Here is a 25578-nt window from a genome sequence, read left to right on the forward strand (position 1 = left end):
AAGCCTGTAGATACAAACCCAGGAAAACGTGAAAATGCCAGCTTAAAATATCTTCCTTTAATGTAATTTAATTTCTGCAGTTAATTAAATTTCTGAATTTTAATGTTGGGGATTAGGAAGCTGGGTTAATATGTTTAATTCACTCCTGTGGTCACTGAGTGTGTTCAGCACTCTGGTTGCAGAATTGCTGTGTGGATTTACAGATTAAACATTCTTTCAGAGTGGGATGATGAGATGGGGTATGACAGCTCAGTGCTGTCAGTGATTTGCTCAAATATCAGATAAGAGAATCAGAACCAGGGAATTTGGGGTTAAAAGCATTTGCTGAGCAAGCCCTGATCTTGGTGTGTGATGCAGAGGCCTTTGGATTGGGAAGGGAGGAGCTTTGGGGCCTCTATGGTGTTGGTCAGGGTGTGATGCTCCTGGGGGAATTTGGGTGTCAGCCTCACCCCAATATCCCGTCATTTATGGCTGGATTCAGGATATGCAGCCACCGTGGTTCCGGAGCGTTCCAGAAAGCTGGAACCATACACAGGATCTTTTTGTCTCTGTGAGGAAGGTTTGTTTTCACAGAAAGCCCCTGCTGTTATCCCAAAGTGTGGAATTTGAGCACAGTGCCATTTGTTTATCAAGGCTCAGAAGAGTTTGGGTCCTTTGGTAGCGTTTTTGAAGCTTTTGGGCACTGCAGGAGCACAAATTTGTGCTCAGAATTCCAGAAACTGAAGTGCTGCAATGGCAACAGGAAACACTGAATCAGAGCTTGCAATCCAGTGATTAAAAATGCATGTTTGAAAAAGTTTATTGTGAATAATTGCTTGGTTTGTTGGCACATAAATGCAAGCATTCAAATCACATTTTTTGTATTGCTTCGGTTGGGTTTTATGTGCAACTAAAGAGAAGTGATAGGAGGAAAAGATCAGAAAGTTCTCCAGCAGAATACATCTATTGTCTGGTGTATTAGCAGATGATTTTTGGCAGCCTACCAGCCCATAAAGCATGCTTGCAGTACCAGCAGCTTTGATATCTTTATGCAAAACTGGGGATTCTTGGTTAGGGTTGAGGTATATGTGTTTAACTACCCTTTTTTTTTTTTTTTTGATAGCTTTTGACACTATGTAAAATTCTAGTATTTATTTTTAAAAATACCAAATGTCCATTTCAGTCTTAACAAACTATATTGTTCCTCTGTGGAAGCTCAGTAGCACTAAAGCTGAAGTCTCTTTTCCATGACTTGACAAGACTCTAATAAAGAACGTGTTTGAAATGTGTTAGCAAATAGATTTAAAAATACATTTCTGTGTTTACAATATCTGTTTGGCTCGTCTGTTAAATTTCTTCATGCTCAGTGACTGAGGAATTTGGGGAACAAGTGATTCAGGATGCTTTTAGGGTCTTTTGGCTTACTTTTAGGTATGACATGTGTTTATCTTCTGTGGCTCACTAAAGCTATGTCATGCCTTCATGTGGGTGATCTGTGTTGGCACTACCATAAAAAAGGTTGTCTTTCTGCCACTGGGATGGAGAAAAAGTTTTTTTTTCCTTGACAGGCAAATGTAAGTTTTGTTCCTGTGATCTAGAAACCCTTCAACAGTTATGGCAAGGAGTCCTTCACTCCATCCACGCTGGCTGCTTTTAGGCAGTGAGTTAATTATTTTGCTGGGCTGCGAATGGCTGAATTTATCAGAGGTTTTAGCAATATTCATGTATTTTATTTTGGTTTTAAGATTGCCTTATTTGACTGATAGTAAATAAGTCATAGCCAGGGTCTGCAAATGCTCTTGGTTTGCTGGGACGCAGGGATGCTTTCCTTTTGTGTGTGTACCAGTTCCTGCAGAATTGTAAAGAACTCTGTATGATTCACATTTTAATTCAACTTGGCATTTCTGTGAGGTATTTATGTGCTACAGACTTTATAAACTCATTAAGTGATAATTGCTTTACATCAAACATTGGGCCTTGCTTTTTCAAAGGCTTGGGGTCTGCTTTTCCAAAGCACTTGTTAGGCCTTTTCAGGTTTTGCTGAGGTATCCTAAGATGTCCTTTCTAAAACTTCTTCACATTTGTGTTTTGCTAGAGAGAATGAAGTTGTGCTTATGTGTCTGTTTTAACTTTAGTCTGGACTAAAGGCGTAGGGCCAGGTCTGCTGGCCCAGCTAATTCTGCTGCAGCACAGGGTGGGTTCTGTGGATCAGGGAGCTCCCCCACCTGAAATCAACCTTCCCTGGCTTTTCTCCCAGGTTTTGTGATAAATCCAGTCCCTGGTGCAGTGTGGCAGGGGAGGGAGGAGGAATGATGAGTACCTGAGGGAGGAGAGGGAGAGCAAAGATGCTCAACAGCAGCCCAGGTTCACACGGGTTTAAAGTCACTGTGTAAGCCCAGCCTGATGCCCCTGTGGAAGGCACAGCTGCTGCTTTGTGAGTTACAGCTCTGGAAAATTCACCTCATTTAAGCCTTAACTCGTTTTGGCTGTCTGGATATGCTGATCTACGTTGCCTCATCCTTTTAAGTCATTTGAAATGAGATGTAAAGATTGCCTGATTTCTGGCTGAGAAAGAGTAACAATACAGTCCTTTCATTTGTTGGCTCCTGATTTTAGTTTTTTCAGTTTTTTTTTCCTCATTCATAATTTAAAAGGAATTGCCAAAAAGACAGGCTCACCATCTACTTGTGCAACTGACAGAGATGTGCATCTATGTACAAACACTTCCTTCTGTTTCCTTCCCTCTTCTGTCCTTGTGGTTTCTGCCTCCTGACACGTTCTTTTTGATAAAGCTGCATTTCTCTGTGTTATTCACTTTCCTTCTGCTGCTGTCTTGCTTTTGTGGGGTGTCCTTGTGGGTCCCTTCCAGCTCAGAATATTCTGTGATTTTCTATCTTCCACCCTCTCCTCCAAAGCTCTGCCTCCTGACAATCCCTTCTCCCTTCCAATTTGTCAACTTCTTTTTTTTTGTTTTTTTCCTCCCAGGTGCTTCATCTCCTCCCTTTCTTTATCCAGTTCTGACCTTGTGAATTTTAATTATTCTCTATTCCTGAGATTCTTTCCTATTTAATGTGCAGCAGAGCCACTGAAGATGTATTAAGCCAAGTGAGGAGATGTTGTGGCTCTTCCTTCCCAATGTGAGCCCTTCCCAGTCTTGGTTGCTGTTGCTGGGCTGTCCCTCCTGCAAGTTGTGAGGGAAGCAGTAATTCCAGGGCAGGATTTGTGTTTCTGTGCTCAGGATGAGGACAGAGAAGTCCTTTAACTCCTCAGCCTGTCATAACAAGCCAGAGCGAGCAGCGCAGATCTTTAAAAAAAGAAAGTAAAAGTATGAATGAATTTACATCTGTAGCCAGCCAGTTCCTGCTCGTTTTAACATGTCATTTTCTGTGCTCAATTATGCTCTGTGGAAGCTTTTGCTTTTGGATACACTTTGTACTCCCTGGTGGAATTTGTGCTCCCGGAATCTGGCTGGCTGTGTTGGCAGGTTCCTGATAAGGTTTATGGCAGCTGGGGCTGAGTCTGGAGTAGAGACCAGCAGCAGTTCCAGTTTTAAATACAGCAAATCTACAGGATCCCTTAAAAGATTCTGTGTCAGGGAAGAGCCTTGTGGAGCTGTGGAAGGAGGAGCAGATGGAGAAAAAAGCTGTCAAATAATATGTATTTACGTGTGTGTGTAGCCATATGTATTAGAATTCCGTAAGAGATTCTGAATAATTTTGAGAAATCTCTGCTTTTCCTGCCCCCAGGCACGGTGGTGGTTAGGAGTTTACCTTTCTTCCTGTTCTTTCCAGTCTCCAGCTGCAGGGAATGCAATTTATTTGGGTATTCCTGAACCTGGGCTGCAGAGGATGTTTGCCTCTGGCTACTGGTATCTGATAAAGCCCCTTTTTAAAAAATTCATCTCTCCACGAGCAGGTCCATCTCTTTTTCCCCTTTATCCTGCTGAGAAATGTGTCCTTCCTTTTTCCCTCAAGGTCATTCCCTGCATTCAGCAGATGCAATCCTTGCCTCTGGTGTTTGGGGCTTTATTTCAGTAGGAGCAGAGTGATTTGCTGTGCTTACAGGTTCTGAAGCCTGCAACCTGCCAAAGTAGAAAGCAGCAGAAGAATCAGAAAAATTCCCCAAAACAATGTGCAAAACGTTATTTTTCCTGGGTTTGACTCACACTGGAGGCTTTCCTTTGTGTGACTGGAATATTTATTTCTTTAAAACTTCCAATCTTCTTATGAGCTGATGACATTTCTTTCCTCCTGGGTTGATCTTTCTCACCACCAGTGATTATTGTGACTTTATTTTGTGCTTTCAGTTTTTTTCCTAGGCTCTGCTAATTAGTTGAGGACACACAATTCTTTGCTGTAACACTAAGTAAGCAGAAATTTCAGAAATTTTGAGAAAAGTTGGTGCAGTTACTTCTGAATAATATTCCATATAAAGATACCACAGAATCTGTGGTCTGGGCACGTTACCTATAATTAGGCAGGGCTTTAATGAGATGCTCACATTCTTGACGGAATTAAAATCTGGTGATGTTTTGACTGGAACTGTTTGAGGGAAGCTTGGAATGTACTTTAAAATAAGCTGTTGCCTACTGGGTGTGGAAATCCAAGTTCTGAGTGAAAAAAGAAGAGTTTTAGTATAAACATGGCCACAGTGTAATGATTCAGGCCTGTCTTGGCACAGTGGAATTGAGAAATGGACCACATTCCTTCTTTTTTTTTCATCCCTGACAGACAAAAATTAATGGATCCCCTGTTTTAGTATTTCTGAGTATCTTTCAACTGATGAAAGTTAAATAATCAAAAGAATTTTTTTGTTTGCTTTTTTGTAGCAGAATAATGTAAAAAAAAGCCCGACAAATAATTTCTCACATCAAAATGAAAATTCTTTTTTTTCCCCCATTTTTTTTCTCTGAGGTTTGCATTTGAATGAGCTTTTTTTTCTTCAACCAATTCCAACACACCCTCTGGAAGTCTGATTTTTAAGGACTTTCAGGAGACCCTGGGCTTGTTCTTTTAAGCTGTGGCTTTAGTGTGAGTTTGTCTTCCAAGACATAACAAGAGGATTTGGGTTCTGAGTACTCCTTGCCAAAAATTGCATTTTCACTTTTGACTCATGCCCCATTTTTAAGAACGAATTCTTTAGTTTGCAGAAAGTCCTGTGGGTTTGATTTCTTTTTTTTTTTTTTTTCCTGAATTTTATCCGAGCATGGCTTTTCCTGGACCCAACTCTTGTTTTTCACCACGATGTTCCTTGGCAGAACTCTGGGAAACCAGCAGCTGCCATGGAGTCCTGTAAAGTTGCCTTTGGTACAGATTTTCATGGGGACAATTGCAATGTGTATTAAAATATATGGCACAGGGTGGTTCTAAAGGAACAGCAAATTGCTCTTTTGATCCACTTGTTCAAACTCAAGGTGCTTCTTGGGGTTTCTTTTTTCTCCATCACATCATTTCTGTGGTGAAGGCTTTCTCTCGAGGTTTTTCATCCCAGCTCTTATTGAAACCCCTGTGTAAGGGGAATTGCAGGGGACATCCCACAAAGGTCAGGATGAGCTGTGTTGGAGAGAGGAAGAGCATTCTTCCCATTCCAGGCACAATCAGGGTGGCCTGGCCTGATTTCCTATGGTGGTGGTGTGTTGTCACAGAGTCATGGAATATCCTGGTGGAATGGGCCCATCAGGATCATCCAGTCCAACTCCTGGCCCTGCACAAACACCCCCAAACCCCCCATGTGCCTGAGAGCATTGTCCAAAGGCTTCCTGAAGTCAGGCTTGGTGCTGTCACCATTCCCTGGGGAGCCTGTCCAGTGCCTGACCACCTTGTGGGGGAAGAGTCTTCTCCCAGCACCCAGCCTCAACCTTTGGTTCTGTTTAGTTTGGTGCCAAAAGGTTTATTTTGCAGGTTTTGCTGCCTTTGCCAGTATCCCATCAGGAGACCTCAGAAGCCTTGTGCCTTGTCAATTCCAGCATCCTGAAAAGGATGGGAATGGGATTACCAAATCCTACGCCATGTAAATATTCCTGTAGGGGAGGCAGAGGTAAAAAAGAGGTTGTGGGTGTGTTTTGTTGGGTTTTTTCCCAGAAAAAGGCTGATGTGCCATGGTTATCTTGGCTGCAGAGAACTTTGTGTCCTTAGTTTTCATTCCCAGCTGGTCCTTGAAATCAGCTTCTCCTGCTCCTAGTGAACTTTTGACCCAACTAATATCTTATCTTACATGTGGTGAATTTGGTTTTCTGATGAATATGCATCTGATTTTTAAACTTTCTTTTTTGCTTAGTAAAATCATTGACCTTGTTTAATCATCTTGATTGCTTTTTGCATATGAAAGCACACAGAAAATTGATACTTACACTGCATTTATACTTTTAAAAACTGGCAGTTGAAAAAAGGCTAAAACCTTATCAAACCCAAGCTGCTCTGGTCAAATGTTTGCAGTATAAACTGGTTTATAATGGCTCAATGTGGTACTTTTCTGACTGGTTTTTATAGTAGGTTTTAAAATTTTAATAACATTTTTCCTAAATGCACGGTAGGACTATATTAAGTTGGGGGCTTGTTATTGACTTTAAGCTTGTAAGTGTTGGGTTGTGTTTATTTATGGAGTAAATGCAATATTTCCAAGTAAAACTTGAGGAAACAGAGGGAAAGTATGGAATTAATGGTTGTAAGTCTTGGCTTGTGTTTATTTAGGAAGCAAATGGAATATTTCCAATTGAAACTTGAGGAAAGAGAGTAACTACAAAAATAATCTATTGAAATCTAGGGTTGTGTTTTGTTTTTTTTTTTGCTGTTTGCTACTGTAAGCATGGAGATTCCATTCTCAGACTTTTAAAATGATTCCTAACCTTCGGAGCCGCTCCTTCTGAGAGCCTTTGGAGTTATTTTAAGCGTTCCTTTCTTTGTGGCACTGTGAGAACAGTCTGGGCCAATCCCCAGTGGCTCTGGGAAGGTTGTTCACACACTCCTCTCTCCTCCTGCGCCGGCTCCACCAAACATCCTTTTAATGAGACAGACAAAACGCGCTGGTGTCTAATTTTATGAGCAGAGCTCAGCCATGCAGAAGACTTTCGAAGATTTATGGTGGTAGAGCCACTGAGTAGAGTTATTTCTAGCCAGATGCAAGCCAGTCTTAGTGGGGAAAATGTTGGCACTTATGGCCATGTTTAAATACATACAATCCTGAGCATAAATACGATTTTTTTGAGGGGGCTCTGCTGTGTTCTGTTTGCATCTTTGAAGGAGAAAAAAAAAGGGAGGAGGCAAAAGAACTGAGCAAGGCACAATTTTTCTTGAGGGTATGATACTCTGAGATGAGCTCAGATCAGAAGTGCCTTTAAAGAGCTTTGAATATAAGAATGAATCATAGATTTGTGGAATGGTTTTGGGTGGGAGGGGGATGTTAAAACTCATCCAGTGCCTACCCTGCCAGGGCAGGGACACCTTCCACTGTCCCAGGTTGCTCCAAGCCCCATCCAGCCTGGCCTTGGGCACTTCCAGGGATCCAGGGGCAGCCACAGCTTCTCTGGGAATCTGTGCCAGGTCCTCCTCACCCTCCCAGGGAGGAATTCCTTCCCAATATCCCATTTAATCTTTCCCTTTTTCCCGTCCTTCCCTTGTGTCAACTGCACTGCTCAGCTTGGCATCATCTGCAAACTGGGAATTTGAGAAATCACTTAACTGTGTGAAAGGTGGAATTACTTTGCTCTTATTTCAGAGTGACAGAGATGAGGGGCTGAAGTTCTTGAAAAATGAAGTAAAATTGACCCCTATTTTTCAGTCTCTCAGCAGGGAGTAAAGTAGTTGTAATCTCTTGACATAATTGCGAATTTCTGTCTTGAAACATTGCCATGTGCTAGGCTGCTGAATTTCTGGTAATGTTTGACCTGAAAAGCATTGCCTTCCCATCCTAAAGCCAGGCAGAGGCAGAACAGATAGGCTAGATTGCCTTGTGAATTAAAAAGAATATTCAGAAAAGCAATAATAGGCCGTGTTACGGTGTCTTGATTTCTAGCACCTGCTTTTCATAGTCCTGGTGTGTTCCCAGGCTGGTTTTAGTCTGTCTTATCTCTAAATGTACTTTGCTCATTTTCAGCTGTGTTGCCACTGGTGAGAAAGGGAGTAGATGGCAGTGGTTTCCCGTGTTATTTTAATGTGCTTGTTGTTTATGAAGTTTTCTTTCATGTTAATTGATTTTGTGTGATTGTTTCTAATTATCTCTCTGTGATCTGAGCTGGCTGAGTAAGAGGACAAGTACGTATCACTGCTTAGTAACACCTAATAAAGAAAGAGGTCCTGCTTTTGAAATTCCTCTTTGTCTTCTCATTCTTCCTCTGTTCTTCTCAATGCTGTTGAGCCAGAGTTGTGTGAAGAGAGACAGGACAGGGAATGACTGGAGAGGATCCAGCCGAGGATACAAAGATGTTGAGGGCCAGGAGCACCTCAGTTCTGGAGAAAGGCTGAGGGAGCTGGGCTGTTCAGCCTCAAGAACAGACAGCTGAGAGGGGATTTATCAATGCATACAAGTATTTCAGGCCAGCTGCCAAAGGGATGGGGCCAGACTCTTTCCAGTGACAGGACAAGGGGCAACGGGCACAAACTGGAATGCAGGAAGTTCCCCTTGAATATGAGGGAAAAAACTGCTGAGAGATGACAGAGCACATGGAGGAGGCTGCTCAGAGAGGTTTTGCAATCTCCTTCCCTGGGATTATTCCAAACTGGTCTGTGTGAACCTGTTTTGGCTGGGGGGGTTGGATTGGGGGTCTCCAGAGGTCACTTCCAGCCCCAGCCATTCCATGGTTGTGTGATTTGGTGAGATTAACAGAGCACCATCACAAGGGTGGGGTTTTGTTTGACAAGAGTCACAGCAAAGCACAAATATTTGAATCGAACCTGTTTATTGAACCATCTCCTGTGGCACTGGTTTAAGGTGGTAAACTTAAGATACCTCACTGTACCAGCAATACCAGGATGCTCTTTAAAAGTAAATTTCCTCCAGGGCACACCTCAAAAGGCTGTCTCATCCAACCCTACAAGGCAAAGGGAGCCTGGATGAAGTTACCTCACATCTGTATCTTGAAAGCCTCCACAGTGGGGACTCCCTGCATCTCTTGGGAGGTTGTTCCAGAGACAAAGGCTCTCTTTCTAAAATGTGGCAATTTGGGAGCAAAAGATTCAAGACTCGTGATTTGATTTCCTCTGGATCTCTGAGCAAGCTCATCTTTTCTTTGCAGTTAAAAGAATACCAATTCTCTGTAGTATTAGCAGACATTAGTATTTTTGGGGTACTTGTACAACTAGTGTCTTTGGGATTGTTAGTGGGAGTTGCAGCTATTCCTTGTATTTCCCACCCAGTAAGCAAAAAGAGATGAGAGAAAAGTAATTTCTGCAGTTGCAGTAAGACTGGTTTGTACCTCCTTCTTAGCTCTTTTCTGTGTGTTTCAAATCAAAGCAAAGGCTCAGAATTGTAACAGTGTGGGAGGTGTTGAGTCTCTCAAATCACTATAAATAGTGGCAGACTTGAGAGGACTTGGGAAAGCTTGGGAAGTGCACTAGTTCTCCTTGGGAATCACATTTCTTTTCCCCTGTGATGTACAGGCTTTCAGGGGAGCATCTGCCTAAAATCTTCTGATTTGGCTTGAATGTATGCAGGGCTTGAATGATGTGCATTATGTTCAAATAGGTTAAAAGTGCAAACAAAACTTTTCTAGACATTGTTCGTCTGTATTTGTATTAATTGATGTAAAAGCAGATTGTAGTTAATTGCTATGAGCTAATCAGCTGCATAGAAAACAAAGAAGGCCCTACATTCTAGCTTTTCTAAGTATTTGGAGCTTAGGCTTTTCTGCTGAGGAGATGAAGGTAATCTTTGTGATTACAGGAGTTTTTCATTTGGAAATATGCAGAATTTTGGTTGTAGTATCCAAAAAGTGGTTGAAGTTGCAGTCTGAGGTGATGCAGTCTGTCTCTTGTTGGTGGAAAGTGGCTGAATGTGATTTATAATGCCTGAGGAGCTGAATCTTCTGTCTGTTGGGCATTTGGGCTCAAGAAATTTGGGCTCAGATCCTCAAGAAATTTTGGGCTCAGGTCCTCAAGAAATAGTTTTAAAAACCTGTGTAAAGACTTCGATCATCCTCAAATGTGTCACTGATAAAAATGTCCTTTGTTTGTCTGCACTTGCTTTCCTGTGTGCTCCCTCTTCTTGTGGTAAGCGCCTGCTCTCCTTCTCTCCGTCCTAACAAAGAGCAGCACAAGGAGGAGCAAAGGCACATTTCTTTTCCCTGGAGCCGAGCATGGCCGTGTTGTTATTCCGATTTCCCGGGGAGACTTGGCCCTGTGGCTGGCGTGTCCCGCAGCCGGGGTTGGCCGTCGGTCCCCGCGGGCTCTGCGCTGCTGCGGGAATGCGGCCGCACGGCCTCGCTCTTTGTTCCCGGCTTCTTCGGGGGGTGCTTGGAGCACCCCAGGCCTGGCTTATGAAGCGCCTCGAGCTTTGATCTGCCCTGAGAAGTTCCTTTGAGTTGGTGGGGGTGCTTTGATGTTCTCTGCTCGCTGCCAGGTCCTTCTGCTGGAGGTGCAGCGCACAGTTGTCCACTTAAGAACCAAGACCTCATCTCTCTCCATGCATCCAAACACTTCTTTACTCTCAGGGAGCAAATGGATCTCTCTGCTGGAGGAGTTTGTCCATCGTAGTTGTGATTTTTTTTTTGTTCTAAATTTAGCAGGTTAGCTCGATACTGTGCTAGAGGAGGGCTGGGCCCTTTTGTTGACACAGCTCAGTGGATGTTTGAAATGCCTTTTGCCTACTCTGCACCCAGCTGTGCTGCTGAACTGGCAGTATGGGAAAGGCTGGGAGAATTGGGATTGTTCAGCCTGGAAAAGAGAAGCTTCAGGGTGACCTAATTGCCCCTTGCAGGACTTGAAAGGAGCCCATAAGAAAGATGGAGAGGAACTTGAGACAAGGGCCTGGAATGCCAGGACAAGGGGCATGATTCTGGCTGCTAAAGAGCAGGGGTAGTTGGGTTTTTGGGGGCAAGTTCTTCCCTGGGAGGGTGGTGAGGACCTGGCACAGGTTCCCAGAGCAGCTGTGGCTGCCCCTGGATCCGTGGCAGTGCCCAAGGTCAGGTTGGAGAGGGCTTGGAGCAACCTGGGACAGTGGGAGGTGTCCCTGCCCACGGGACTAATGATCTTTCAAGTCCCTTCCCACCCAAACCATGCTGGGAGTCTGTGATTTTATGACAAACCTTCATTAACAGCCCTGTTCTGATTTTACTGGAGCTCAGGAGCAATGATTTTAACTGCATTATGCTCCTATATGTGATTGAAGCAGGCAGTGGTGCTGCAGGTAGTAAACAAGATCAATATTCTTTTCAGTGGCAAGAAGACAGGATGCCTTGACCCGTTTTAGATATCTTTTCCCTATCTTTTTTTGGTTGGCAGTAGACTGAAATTTCTCCTTTAGGGGAAAAGTTTATAAGGAATATTTGTGTTCAAGGAATGACTGGACATGGCACTCAGTGGTGGCAAGGTAGTCAGAACTCGGGCTCAAGGATCTCAGAGGTCTTTTGCAACCTAAATGATTCTGTGATTCTAACATATATCTACAGATGGATTTTAGAAATTGTGCCACATGTTTTCAGTGAGCTGTTACATTTTACTGACTTGAAAAAATAACAGTACTGTGCTCTTCTAAAACAGGGTGATTGTGCTTTGAGGAAAAAAATCCATTATAGTAATTATTATTACCTGTAGAATCCATTAAAACACAGAATTTGACTTACGTCAGTGTTAGTGACAATGAAACCTTGTGAAGGGCATCATTTAAAATTGAAATGCTCATATTAAGACTGTAGGAAAAGAAAGGAGAGAAGTCTTTGTGATAAACCTGGGTGGCGCTGTCAAGATTCCTAAAATGTGACAGATGAGTAAAGTAAGAACTCCAAGGTGGTTGTTGCCTGCTACAAAACCTTTTGCAGATCCAGGATGAAATAAGAAGCATGAATGATGAAATGTGCCTTGGCTTCTTGCTGTTAAGCAAATGGGGATCAAAGAAACTCCTTATATTCCTGTTTTCTAAAAGCTCCTGGTAGACAGTCTGAGTTATAACATCCTAGGTTGTTTTTTTTTTTTTCCCTGAAAGGGAAATGCCTTGGATATGATGAATCAGGTCTGGGGATGCTATAGAAAAATACCCTTGTATTTGTCTAAATTGTATCTCTCCCTAATGTTTGCTTTCTTTCCCATTTTAAAACAAAAACTCATTAGGGATCATTTTAAATACACTTAAGCTCTGAAACCAATCCTTGTATTTGTTGTGAATGTTAATGCTCTAAAGAGGGCACGCTTTTATTTTGAAAAGGGTGAATGAAATGTTCACACACACCAGCAGCTTTCTGGCAGTTCTTTTTTGTTTTCTTTTTTTATTCTACTGAAGGAAAAACGATTGTTTTAGCATTGTTTTGTGTCTGGGTGTCATGTTCCTCTGATCACATGCTGGACTGCTAATACTTCTCTGAGACAAATTGCTGAAAACATTGGCTACGTTTGAGGTTGCAAGAATTCTCTATATATAGTGACAGAATTGATTTTTTTGTCTCTGTTGCTAGTGGCAACTCATCCTAATCCCAAACTGTACAGTAATGTGATTTATGGGGAGTACATTGCTTGCTAGTGAATGTTGTCTGGAATTTTTTTCTCAGTGCATTGCTACAGGGGCACTGTTCAGGCACGAGGTGAAGACATTTCATGGTTTATCATAGGTTGTGTGCATTAGAACATTTAAAATTATGAATAAATTTGTAGCTCACAAATGCATTTGGGGAAAAACTGCTTTGTTGTTTTTGATAGATTTATAGAGAAGAAATTTCATATTAATTGGGAGCTTGTGCTGATAAAAATCACAGCTATTTCCTGTTGAAGGCCAAATTTGCTTGTGGGTACTTTCACACCAAGAATTTTGCTTATGTGTTAATATTTTTTGTTTAAATCAAATAAATTTTACTGAGCATTAAAATGCTTCAGTTAGAAATGTTGCCAGGATATGTATGTTCTAATATGTTCTGTATGTTGTAAAAAGCACTTAAAATTGGCCTGTGCCAGTTGGGATTGACCTCTAAATGTCTTGCTAAAAAAAATATGGACTTTATAACACATTGTGTGAGGAAGTTTCAGGTTTGAAGTGCATCTTTTAAACTACTGTGAGCACTGTAAGCAATGCTCTCTTGAAAATCCAAATGGGCTTTTTAGGAAGGGACATTTTGTAAGAGCAGAAAATCATTCATGGTTTGTTGTGATGATCATCAAGGTCTTTTCCCACCTGAGCTATTCTGTGTGTGAGAACTTGTGAATTCAAGATGTTCAAAGTTAGACTTTGTGGCTTTTGTTTTTCAAAGCAGGAGCTCATTTATCTGCTCTCTGTGGGCATGGAAGGCAGAGTTATTACTCCTTTGAGTTGAACAGTACTGCCTTCACTTGCTTGAGGGGATGGCAGGAGGATGATCCAGGTACTGAAAATTGTGTGTGAAAACTGGAGTAAGAACAATTGTAGGTGGATGGATGCTGGCAGGAGACTGCCAGGACAGGCAGGAGACTGCATTTGTCACTAAGACATTATGCCCAACTTTGATTCCTTGATTGTATAGCTGGCTGTATCCTGATACATTGAAATATTGGTTGAAATATTTTCAGCTTTAATACCTCTGTTTACTCTCAGGAGAATTTCCCTTCCGTGTACTTTTATCTTAGTTGAGGATAAGTGGAGATTTAAAGGGTGAGCATTCCAAAGGACAAATGGTAGCAAAGCTGTCACAGCTGATTAGTTTTAGGTGTGAGACGAGCAGGCTTCTAATTGCAGGGCAGAGACAGAGAATCCAGTGCAGTTGTGAGTTACTGTAAAATCTCAGTGTAGCAGAAGGATGGAGCAGGGCTCCTCAGGGTGGTAAAATGTTCAGTAGTAGCTGAATCAACAAGGGATTACTGTGTGCTTGGCTATAAAAGGGATGGGTGGATATTGTAGCTGCTGTTTGCTCGGGGAAAAACTGCTAGAAAATTGTGAGATGTGTTGTAGAAAGGAATTTGTAGAGGAGAGAAGAGCTCTGCTGTGGTACAGGATGTTGGAATTGCCAGCTACTCCCTTTCTGCAGGAATTTATGAAGCTCTGTTCAGAAGAACTATTTTAAGACTAAAGAGGAGACAGTACAGAGTATGTACATTAAAGTCAAGTTTAAAAAAAGGCCACTCCTTTATTTCTTTTGTGCTTGCCAGAGAACTGGAGCAGTGCACTGAGGTAAGCAGAAAGTGAGGGCTGCCAGCAAGCTGCAGGAAGGAGAGCTGAATTCCTTGACTCAGCAAGCAGAGAGTTTCCTGATGTTACAAATATTTGTGCTTCCCGAGTTGTAAAGATGCCCTTCGCACGTCTGCTGAGATCAGGCAGACCTCAAGTGGATCCACAAGCAGGAAATGTCCCTGGCTTCTCGTGCTGGGTCAGAGAACTTCTTTGTGGGCAAAAATTGAGGCTGTGGGTGACCTCGCCGGGGTGGTTTTGAGTTTGTTCTGCTGCCTCATGTGCTTTCACAGCTGGTGGGACCTTGGCCTGCCCAGCAAGGTTCTCGTTAAAAGTCTTGGCCTGGAGGCCACGGTCACCCCACGTTGGGATGTTTGTGGTGTGAGAACTCCACGTTGTCCGTGCTTGCCGTGGGAGGGGAGGCTGGTGTTGGGAATCCTGTCCAGACTGGTGGTGGCTTGGGCTTCTGTGACCACAAATTGCCTTCAGGACCTGGAGATGCACTGTCATGAGAGCAGAATTCAGCAGTGGTGGGCAGAGTTTCCTGGGAAGCAGCCAGGAGTGATGGGTTCAGCTTAGTTTTCCTAAGCAGGACTTGCAGAGAGCTAAGGAGCAGCCCATCCCATTGTGTGGGAAGGTCAGGGGTTTCATGGCTGAGCAGGGAAAGCATGCATGGTCCCTGGGCAGGAAGGAAGGAGCATGAAAGCTTTGCTTGGCTGCTCGAGGACAGTATCAGTGACACCTCCACCTGATCAGGGACGTGAGGAGTGGAAAGAGGGAATGGGAGCAGCAAGACATCTTCTGCATGAAGACTCTTCCAAGTGCTGGGCTCTGGGGAAGGGCCTGCAGTACTCAGCAGTTTTATTTCCCCCACTCAACCTTTTCCAGGGAAATCTTTCCCTTTACTGATGTCAAGGAAAACCTTAACATGTAATTTGGAAAGAAGAGCCAAGGTAATGCTCTGATGTAGAAATATGTTCATTAACAAGAGCTGGAGGAAGAGTTCCACGTGTGTATCTCTCTGCTGAAGGGCATGGATGTGATGTAACGTGGGAGGTAGCAGGTTTAATTGGAGACCAGGCAAATAAAGCCAGCCCAAAATCCAGGCAGCAAACCAGTGTTTGAACAGTGCTGTTAAATGCCCAGCGCAGTGGAGTTTATTTAATAGGTGGTACAAAGTCTTCAGCAGGAAAGGCAATAGTGGCAGTGCTGATATTATTCAAAGCTGACATGGAACTTTTGCTCCTTGATAAAAATGCAGCTGAACTGCCTGTTTCTAGCAATAACATAACCCTGGCTGGTGACAGCATGCATATAAAAGGGTCATCTTTCTAGGAAGGGATCTGTTTCATTCAGATGATATAAAACCATTGAACAAAAGAGAATTTGTTATTTTTAAAACCGAACATAAAGGCTGTGATTTGCTGTAATGTGACCTCTGGTGATTTTTTCCCTGGAGTGGCTGAAAAGGAACCTGAAGTATTCTGTGCAAATGAAATAGAAATTACTTTCTCCTTGCTTACAGCTTCCTAATTGCTTCAGTTGCCTTTTTGCAAGAGCAGAGGCATGAGATCAACTCTTAGAGTCAGCACTGGTTTTACTGAAATTTGAGGTGTTTAAATCAAATACAGTTAGCCAGAAAGTGATTGGAGGCAACTGGATTCTCTGGTGAGGTGACTTTGCTGATGATTTTGTGGTGATCTGACAGTACAGAGAGTTGTAATAAAGGAGTTAATTCTTTTACCTGATGTAATTAAGTGGAAACTTCACTTGTCATGCTTTGTCTGAGGTGAAGTTTTTGATGTCTAAATAAAAAATATAATTTGTGGCATTCAGTGATCAATATTGGAGGAGTTTTGCTGGGAAAAGGTAAAGTCAGGCTACAAAAATCTCTGAATTTGGAGTCTTGAGTACTTTGTGACAAGATGGACAAGAGGAATGGATTTCGACTAAAAAGAGAGTAAGTTTAGATTAGATATTAGCAGGAAGGGTATTAAGAGGAATTTCTTCCCTGTGAGGGTGGGGAGCCCCTGGCATAGGGTGTTCAGAGAAGCTGTGGCTGCCCCTGGATCCCTGGAAGTGCCCACAGCCAGGTTGGACAGGGCTTGGAGCAGCCTGGGACAGTGGAAGGTGTCCCTGCCCATGGCAGGGTGGGGAATGGGATGTTCTATAGGTCCCCTCTGACCATAACCATTCTGGGATTCTGTGAAGTATGTTCCAAATTTTAATAATCTGGTTGTTGCACTGCCGTGCTTTCTGCAGCCTATGTACAGACAAATTCAGAAATTGTGGTGTTCTGAAAAATAATTTACCCTTCAGCCACTCAGAATTTTATGCAAACCTCCTAAAACATTTCTATAGTGGTAATTCTGATTAGTAACGAGAAAAGCTACAAAGAGGAGCTTATTACATGCAGTGATTGAGAGTCTTGTTGTGATGAATAATTTCTGTAGATTCATTATTGCTCCAGGTATGTTGTCTTTGTGTCTGCTGGACACGGGCAGGGAATATTAATGCAGTGTGTCCCTGCATGCATGGGTGTTCCTGGAGTCCCTCATTAGCCATGCAGCTGCTGCTGTGTTATCTTATCTCAGCATTTATTGCCAACCCCTGCCCTGAACAGAGCCACAGGGATGATTTATGTTGGCTGGAGTACTTGGGATTCAGTTGAGCTTTTGTTAGTGACACACCTGTCCTTAAATTAAAAACCAGGTAACAGCAGTTATTTGGTTGTGTGGTACTGATTCATTATGGTGCATTTTTCATGTTGCTGGGGAAAAGTGAGAGGAGACATCCACATAAAAGTACTGAATTAAACCAAACAAGGTTTGGTTCAATTCACAAAACCTGTTTTCCTTCAAGGGATGGCAAAACGTTTTGGCCCATTTTCTCCTCCCATGTATTTCAGGGTTGCTTCCCTTTGGACTTTATAGTGGGAGCTGGCATTCCAAAGGATATTTTAATTCAGTGTTATGGTCTGGGGAGGGGCCTGGAGCCCCAGGAGAGGCTGAGGGAGCTGGGCAGGGGTTCAGCCTGGAGAAAAGGGGGCTCACGGGGGACCTTGTGGCTCTGCACAGCTCCTGACAGGAGGGGACAGCCAGGGGGGGAACAGGGACAGGAGGAGACGGAACAGCCTCAGGCTGGGCCAGGTTGGACATCAGGAGGAATTTCCTCATGGAAAAGGGTTTTAAACAGTGGAAGGCACTGTCCAGGGAGGGTGTCCAAGGAAGGACTGGATGTGGCACTCAGTGCTCTGGGCTGGGGACAAGGTGGGGATTTGGCACAGCTTGGACTCAGTGATCCCTTAAGGTTTATTCCAACACGAATGATTCTATGACTTGCCAAGACAAATGCCATCATTTTGAACATCCCTTCTTCCTTCTTCTTCCCCCAGCTTTTACTGCTGAGCACAGTGCTGTGTGGTCTGGGTCACTTGGGGTCAGCTGTCCTGATTCCCAGTTTCTTATACACTCACAGCCTACTCACTAATGGGATCAGTGTGCCCAGAGAAGCTGTGGCTGCCCCTGGATCCCTGGAAGTGCCCAAGGCCTGGCTGGGTGGGGCTTGGAACAACCTGAGACAGTGGAAGGTGTCTCTGCCCATGGCAGGGGGTGGAACAAGGTTGTTATTAAGGTCCCTCCCAACACAAACCATTCTGTGGTGTGAGGAGCAGGAAGGGCTTTGAGCTGTGTAAGCACTGCTCAGCAGTAATGGGAACAACCCTGAGTTATCTGTGCCTGGAACTTTGTGTTCTCAGCACAAATCCCAGGGACAGCCCCATCCTAGCCACTGTGCAGAAAATTAACTCCATCCCAGCCAAGCACTATGAGCTGTCCAATGGACCTGGACAGGGCAGGACTTGGAGCTTACTGGGACTCCAGAGCTGAGTGGGATAGTTCCCTGTCACCTTGGAAAGGTCATGGCATTCAGGAGAGCTTCCTGATGGCTGCAGAAAGGCAAATACTGGATCCATTTTCAAAGACTGCCAGGAGGAGGATCTGGGAACAGCAGCTTTACCTTAATTCCTGGGTAAATGACACAGCAAAACCTCCTGGAAACCATTTTTGAGGCTTCTTTTCCATTCCTTGAAGGGGCACAAAGGTGATTTGGAGCAGCCAGCATGGACTCCCAAGGGCAAAAGGTGCTTGATTGCCTTTTGGGAAAGCTGGCAGGGCCTGTGCTGTGCGTGGTGGCTTTGGGGAGACCTTTGACACAGTCTGTAGCACCTTCAGAGCCACACTGGGGACACATGGCTGATAGCTGGGTGGAAAGTTGGCTGGGCTCCCCAAGTCTGAGTGGTGGGGAGCAGTGCCAGGTGCAGCTGGGAGCTGGGAATCCCTCAGAGCTCGGTGGGTGAGTGCTGCCCCATGGCTCCAGTCACAGCCTGGATGGTGGCATGGGGCTTGTGGCAACTTGAAGGAGAAGTTAAACTGGGGGAGAACATTGACCAGGGTCTGGCAGGAACCTCTGGAAGGTCAGCAAAAGCAAATGCCAAACTCAGGGGCATTCCAGCCTTGACCAGCATGCCAGGCTGGGACTCCAGGCTGGAATTTCAATGCCATCCTGGGCAGAAACACTTCCCTGCATGTCTTCACCATTAAAGAGATTGGTCAGGAGTGATTTGTGGACAGTAATTCCTAAATTTCATCTTTATCCTGCCAGCAGTAATGCAATATGCTTATTTATTCCCAGTGCCCCACTAAAAATCATTCTAAACCATTTCAAGTCTGGGATGGTTTAAAAAGAAGACAAGAAAGAATAAATACAAAGAAAATCAACAATATTTGGGGTTGATTAAAGCTGATGGACTAATTTTTGTCACTGAGACAAAACCAGCTGCTCCCCTTTTTCTTTTATTTTCTTTTTTTATATTGAGAGCTGTCTGTTTTCATGTTTTTAATGGAAAATTTTGGAGTAAGTGTATACTAAAAAAAAAAATCGGGATAGTATTACTTTGGACATGATTGCACACTGAGTGTGTGTGCTCCCAGTGTGCATTATAAGCACAAGTTGTAAAGTCATATTTTTCCACTGCTCTGTGTTCTAGCTGTCAGGAATTATCCTTGATCTACTTTCTGGGAAGCTAGAAATTTTTGGGTATTTCAAAATTCACTGATTCATCTTCTCAAGTGGTGTTGGATTGAGTCAGTTTTAACCCAGCTGCAATGTGCTCTGCAATTCTTAGGGAGATTTACTTTGAGAATTTTTGATGGGGTGAATTAATTTCAGGTCAAGGTCAGTCAAAAGGTGTGTTTCTTTAGCCTAATGTTTTTGGGTCTTTTGGGTGTGATATTAGTTTATCTGTTTTTTGAGGCTTTGTATTAATTGTAAGGATTTTAAAATTTCATTAAAACTTTCAAACAATTAGTCTGAATGTTCATAGCCAAAAAACCTACAAATACAAGCTGCTGGTGTCAGGTGAGCTGTATGAATTTTCCAGTTAATACCTTGGGTTTTTCATTATTATCATCTTGCATGAGAAATTGTTCCAAATGGGATTCAGGCCTTGCCTGTTTCATTGTTCAATTTCTCAGCCTTTGAATAGAAATACATTCACAGGTCCAAATTTAAACTCTTCTTTTATTCAAGAGCCCTGAACGTGAAGTGTGTGTTTACGTTTTTGCATAGCTCTGCATGGAATTAAATTTTTATACAGTGACTAATTCACTTGCTGGTTTTCAGGGTGTCACTGGGTTTAACTTTCTGCTGTGCAAGCTGTGACTTTGATCTTCAGATTTGTACAACTGCACAATATTGGCAGATGGAACATTGTCTTACAAAACACTAATGTGTATTTTAATGTTCTTATATTGATTTTTCATGAAGGTGTGAGCTTTACACATTTCCAGCCCAAGTGGACATCCATGAAATAATTAAACCCATCTGTTTCTCCTGTTTCCCTGTAGGAAAACTTAATGAAATATGATTCTCCACTGACCTGACTCCTTAATTCACATTGTTATGCTCTTCTACAATGGGAATATAAAAAGATACCTCAATATTTCATAGCATCTGTTACCTTTAATGGATATGAGTGATGGAAATACATGCCAGTGGTTGAAATTTGGGGTTGAGAATTTGCAATGAGGGCTCAACACTAGGAAAAGTGTCATTAGCAAAGTGGGGATAGCAGGAAGAGAAATTTTCTTTTTCCTGCTTTCTTAGAATTCCCTGGTCTCACAGAGCCTGAGCAAGAATGGGAAGGGAATAAATGTATTGCATTAATGTTGACAGGATAAACAAGATACTTAGGAATTACTGTCCACAAACTAAAATGCCTTTTTGGGGAGTGCAATTCTGATGTTTCCTGCACTTAGTTAATGGTTACTTTAAGAAAAAGGTGTAAAAGTAAGTGTTAATGCTCCCTAGTTTAAAAAACCACGAAATAATGTTCCTGCTTTCTTGCAGACCCACTAAGTCATGTTGTAAAAAGTTACCACTAGTTAGAGAACATTTTATTACTGCATGGAAACAAATGTTTCCTTATATGGATAGATTTGGAAGTCCGTCCTGAAGGACAATAAGGTTAAGACAATCCCAGCTTTGCATGTAAAATCTGGATACACATGTCAAAGTTTTCACACCGCCCAAGTTAAGAAACTATGATGCATTTATTAGTCAGAATTCTCTTTTCCCCTGCTCAAAATAATTTTCTCCTGGGAAATGTGTTGACTTCAGTCTCCCCTTTCATCATGTTTTGTAATCCATTCATAGCTGTCATAGAAGGGTTGCTGTATGAGCTGTCCCAAGGTTCAGAGCAGCTTTGTGTTGGTCCAGGGGAGGGAAGCGCAGTCCCAAAGCCACAGGGAGCACCAAGGAATGCAGACAACTGATTCCGACAGCCTTTCCATGCTTAACCTTCTTCTTCATCCAGCAAAACAAATTTAAATATTGGATACAGCATCTTGCCAGTTATTTCCCCATTTAAAATACAGAACAATATCTAAAACTGAAATATTTCTCCTAAGGAGGTGCTGCTGTACAATCCATTTCTGCCAGAGTTTGTGGTTGATCCAATTCCAGGATTTCAGTTGGGATTGGGAGTCAGTTTGATTCCCATGTTATTTTGTAATCCTACACAAGGGCTGGTTGAATGTTTTTGTTTTTCCTCTCTGGTGCAAAACTTTTAATGTAGAAAGTTTTTGGGGATATCTGGAGCTTCCTGCTTGTCACAGTTATTGTTTTGCAATTAATTCAAGAGGAATTTGGTTTGAATGGGGTGGGGAAAAAGCTCAGGTGAAATACACAACTTCATATCCAGGTTTGGTGTAACTCAGCCCTGATTCTATGTTTTGAAATGCAGTTAGCTGAGAATTGGAAAATAACTTTGTTTACCTAAGGTATTCCCAGATTTCAGTTCCAAAGACTGGCACTTGTTTTCTTCTACCTCTTCAATATTGATAACACATTTTGGTTATTCCTTGGAGTTATTTGTGCAGTTCTTTGTACTTCTGGTAGAAAAGTGAGCCTTTTCAGAGGAATGTTGTGGTTTCTAGGTGTTTGTTAAACTGATTGGGATATTGAATTTTGGAACAGGAGATGCTAAAAGAAATTGGGTTATAATACTAGCTGGAATACTTGGAATGCTTTACGAAGGAAATTCATTCACAGGCATCTCAGCCGACTTCACTTGTTCCTATCAAGGTGTTTCATATGGGAATCACACAGCCCTTGGAACCCACCTGGGCTACACAAGGGGGATTTGGGAAGTTTAACTGTTGGAGCTGGAATATGGTCAGATCTCTTGGGCAGTCATTGGTCTGGGAAGAATTTTAAGCAATCATGATGCATTTAAACTTTTACATCCTGTTAGGGAAGCTGAGCCTGTAGCATGTGGATGGATACTCTTCATGGATGAAATGGAGTAGGCAGTAATAAAAGGAGCCTGTCCAGACTCCTTTTTATTGAGTTAACTTAATTAGAGGATGTTCCTGAGGTGTAGTTTTGTTTTTTTTTTTTTTTTTATTGGCATGTCACCAGAGTTATTGTGTAACTAATTTAAATATAATTAGATTTTTTTGTGCTTATGGTGTAGCCTTAAGCTGAGTAGTTTGTGGTATAGCTTAAAGAAAACAACTCTGATCAAAATAAGTCTGAAGAAAATTAAGTAAGTCTGTCTAGATACATAAAGTCAAATGCTGTTCTGTGCTCCCAAATTCCTCCCTTGGCTGTACCACTGGAAAGCTGACGAGCTTTCATTAAGAAAATGCTATTTATGCCTGGGAACTGAGTAGTCCTGGGAACTGAGTTTGCCCAATAAAACTTGGAAATTCAGCCATCACACATGTGAAGTCCACACACAATCGTTGCTGGGCTACTGATGTGCACTTGTCAAACCATTTCCCTTTTTTGTTGCTGTTTCACTCTGCAGACTGTCCAGCAGAAGCTCCTTTTAAATTATTGAATTTGTAGAGTTTTGCTCTGTGTTTTAATGGATTTTGACTAAATTATTGAATTTGGAGTGTTTTGCTTAATGTTCTAACTGAATTTCTTTGCTTTTCTTTCAGAGCATTCAGTCAGAAAAGAGCTGCAATTGAGAAAGAATATGCACAGGTAGGTTCTGGAATAATTTTGATGGCTGAGACATTGTTCTGTTGGGATGATTTGTTAATCAGCAAATTACTATGGTGTATGTTTTTATCATTGATCTTTTCCATAAGTTACTTTCCATGAAATGTGTTGAAGTTCTGAATCAGTTTGATTTACACAGGACTTAGGCCCATTCTGTATTTTCATGTAATTTGACTTGAGGAAGTTCTCGAGTACAGAAAACATTTTTAACATTTTTTCCCAATTGTTGTAAAGTCCAACTCCATGTGGTTTTCTCAGAAGTCAGTGTGAAATTTGAGGGAAAGGTAAAATCAGGTCAATTAGAGGGAGAGGAAATGTTCTGGCTTACTTGATCCAAAATAAATTTAAATTCACATTCTTCAGTAAGAGCAGCTTCCCATTCATCTGAAATAAAAGCGGATTTGGCCTCATGCTTGTGATAGGAGTGGAATGAATTTTGATTTGTTTGTGAGAAAAGAGGGAGGATTGCTTTTTCTCCCCCAGTCCAAAATTAGAAAGCATCTAATAAGGGGCAGCTGCCTGTTTAATTTACAGTAAAGGCTCTTGGAGCTTAAGTCCAAGTACAACAGATTAAAAATACATTAATTTATTTTAAAATAGATTAAAGGTAGAATAAAATCCAAGGGAGTGAGCTCGTGGAGCTCAGTATGCCATAAATCCAACTGGAGATGTGCCTGACGTGGAATGTGAGAACACAAGCTGTCACCAGGCTGCTTCCAAGTGCAGTTTGTAGATGTCATGTTAAACATCCTTTCAGTCCCCAGTGCTGCATCACCCCCAAAATACACAGAGCAAACTTGTTCTGGGGCCAGGCTTCACTGTCAGTTGGGAAAAGATGATTCCTGTGCCTGTGATGGATGAGTTTTTAGTGCTGGATTTTCTGCTTGTCTTCTCAGCCTAAAACCCATCTGAAAACCCTTCCTACACCACATGGAATTTGTGCTGAATTAAGCCCACTCACTGACATTATTGCCATAAGTTATTGGTGCTCCCATTCTTCCTCCAGATATGGTTTACCTTGGCAAGTATCAATTCCATTGGCAGTTGTATTAAATTTGATTAAATACCTGAATTTTTCAATGATGGTGCCTCCTGAAACTGAGGTTAAAAATGTGTGTTCTTGAGTGATTTTTTAAAATGATGTAGAAAATTTAACACCAGTTCTTAACACATTTATCCATTAGACACTGGGAATGTCTTTTATATGCAGAGACACAACAGTCACTGCATTTAGGGAATAGTCCTGATAAGTTGGAAAAATAATTACACTGCGCTTCGGAAAGCTCCGACCTAACAACTGAGGCTTTCAGCTCCTTGGATTTAAACCCCCCCAGCTTTGCAGCAATGCAGCTGCAGCATTTGAGATTCACTGAATAGCTCTTTCTATGAATGAAGTCTTGTGGGATCGCTTCCTTGGATTGCTGATAAGTGCACAGCTCCAAAACAATGTTGGATGCTTCTTCTAAAAGGATTTCTGTTTTGGAGGTGGTAATAAAATTTCACATAAAGCCTTTTGGGGAGAGAAGTTGTGCTCCAAATAAATGGGAAGTTGCATTCATCAGCAGTGGGATATTCCTTTTAAACCAGTTCTAAAGGGAGCTGGAAATGCTCAGTAGTTTATGAAGCCAGACTTTTAAACCTTTTCACAGATTCTCTCCAAATGCCTCTTGTCACCTTAGGGAATTCGGAATATTCTGACATCTGACTTTTTTTTGCCAAGTGAGAAGCAGTGGAAGGCTGGCCAATGAAAATCAGTTTCCCAGCGCTGAAGGCTTTGTTGGTTTAAAAAAAATTGTAGGTTGGTGCCCTGCACTTGGGTGCCAAGTTTCTAAACACAGAGTGCTTTTGTTGGGAGCAGGAGAACCTGTCCAAAGGCAAGTGAAACACCCCAGCCCAGTGTTTATAACTTGCCCCTAATTACATGGTAAGTGGTGCAAATGTATGTGATGAATTACAGGGCCTGGATTTAAATTTCCCTGCTCTTATTTTGTCCAGGTTATTTTGCGTTGTGTTTTCACCTGTTGCCTTGAAGGTTTTTGGAGCTGTTTTTTGCTTATTGCCCATCTCCAGTGGGTTCTTTCCTGGCTTTTCTCGGCTGTGCCATGGTATAAATGGGAGAAGGATCCAGTGTATCAGCAATTCTGCAGATTTCTAGTGATCAGTTGGGATTCTGCACTCAGCTCTTCCACTTGTATTTTTGGTCCTGCATTATTTAATACATGCTCAGAGGGTTACCTTAATATTCAGAAATGAGAGCTCAGAAAGGTTCTCATTTCCCACTAACAGTATGCCTGCTAATAGCATTTAAATTGCAATTTTATATTGTTATTATTAGCTGTTCTCCATGATTAATAAGCGACCTGAAATCAGTGCCTGAGAATACTCTTATGGTGAAAAAACAGTTTACTGAATGTGTGCTTTTGCTGCTACCTCCAAAAAAACCTGTTTTACCCAGCATGTTTAATAGGTAAAATGTTGGTTTGGGGGTTTTTTTTCTTGAGATTATAAACACATTTCTGCTGCAGTTACTATTATTCCACACTTTTAACTCAAGAGACCAGTCTCTCACAGTCTGGGAACACACAGATGACCTTCCTTGTCATGTTTTGGTTTTGCTTGATGTTTCATTATCATTGTTTCAGAGTAAAACGTGACTCCAGGCAATCAGCATGGCCTGGCCCCTTGGAATTTGCAAGTAACCTCAAGGAGGTTGAGTTTCCCTGCATGCTAATGAGTTTCTAATTGTAGTACCTC

General features: G+C 42.3%; 1 protein-coding gene across 2 annotated transcripts in view; it reads left to right on the top strand.

Moving 5' to 3' along the window:
* The window catches only part of FCHSD2 (FCH and double SH3 domains 2), a 118789-nt gene that overhangs the window by 3601 nt on the left and 89610 nt on the right, over positions 1-25578 (top strand). For both annotated transcript variants that reach the window (XM_066571853.1, XM_066571854.1), the window contains exon 3: positions 22761-22806. In XM_066571853.1, coding sequence (XP_066427950.1) covers positions 22761-22806 — 46 coding nt within the window. The remainder of the gene's footprint in view (positions 1-22760; positions 22807-25578) is intronic.

This window comes from Molothrus aeneus, chromosome 2 (genome assembly GCF_037042795.1).
Source record: "Molothrus aeneus isolate 106 chromosome 2, BPBGC_Maene_1.0, whole genome shotgun sequence".
Taxonomy (NCBI): domain Eukaryota; kingdom Metazoa; phylum Chordata; class Aves; order Passeriformes; family Icteridae; genus Molothrus; species Molothrus aeneus.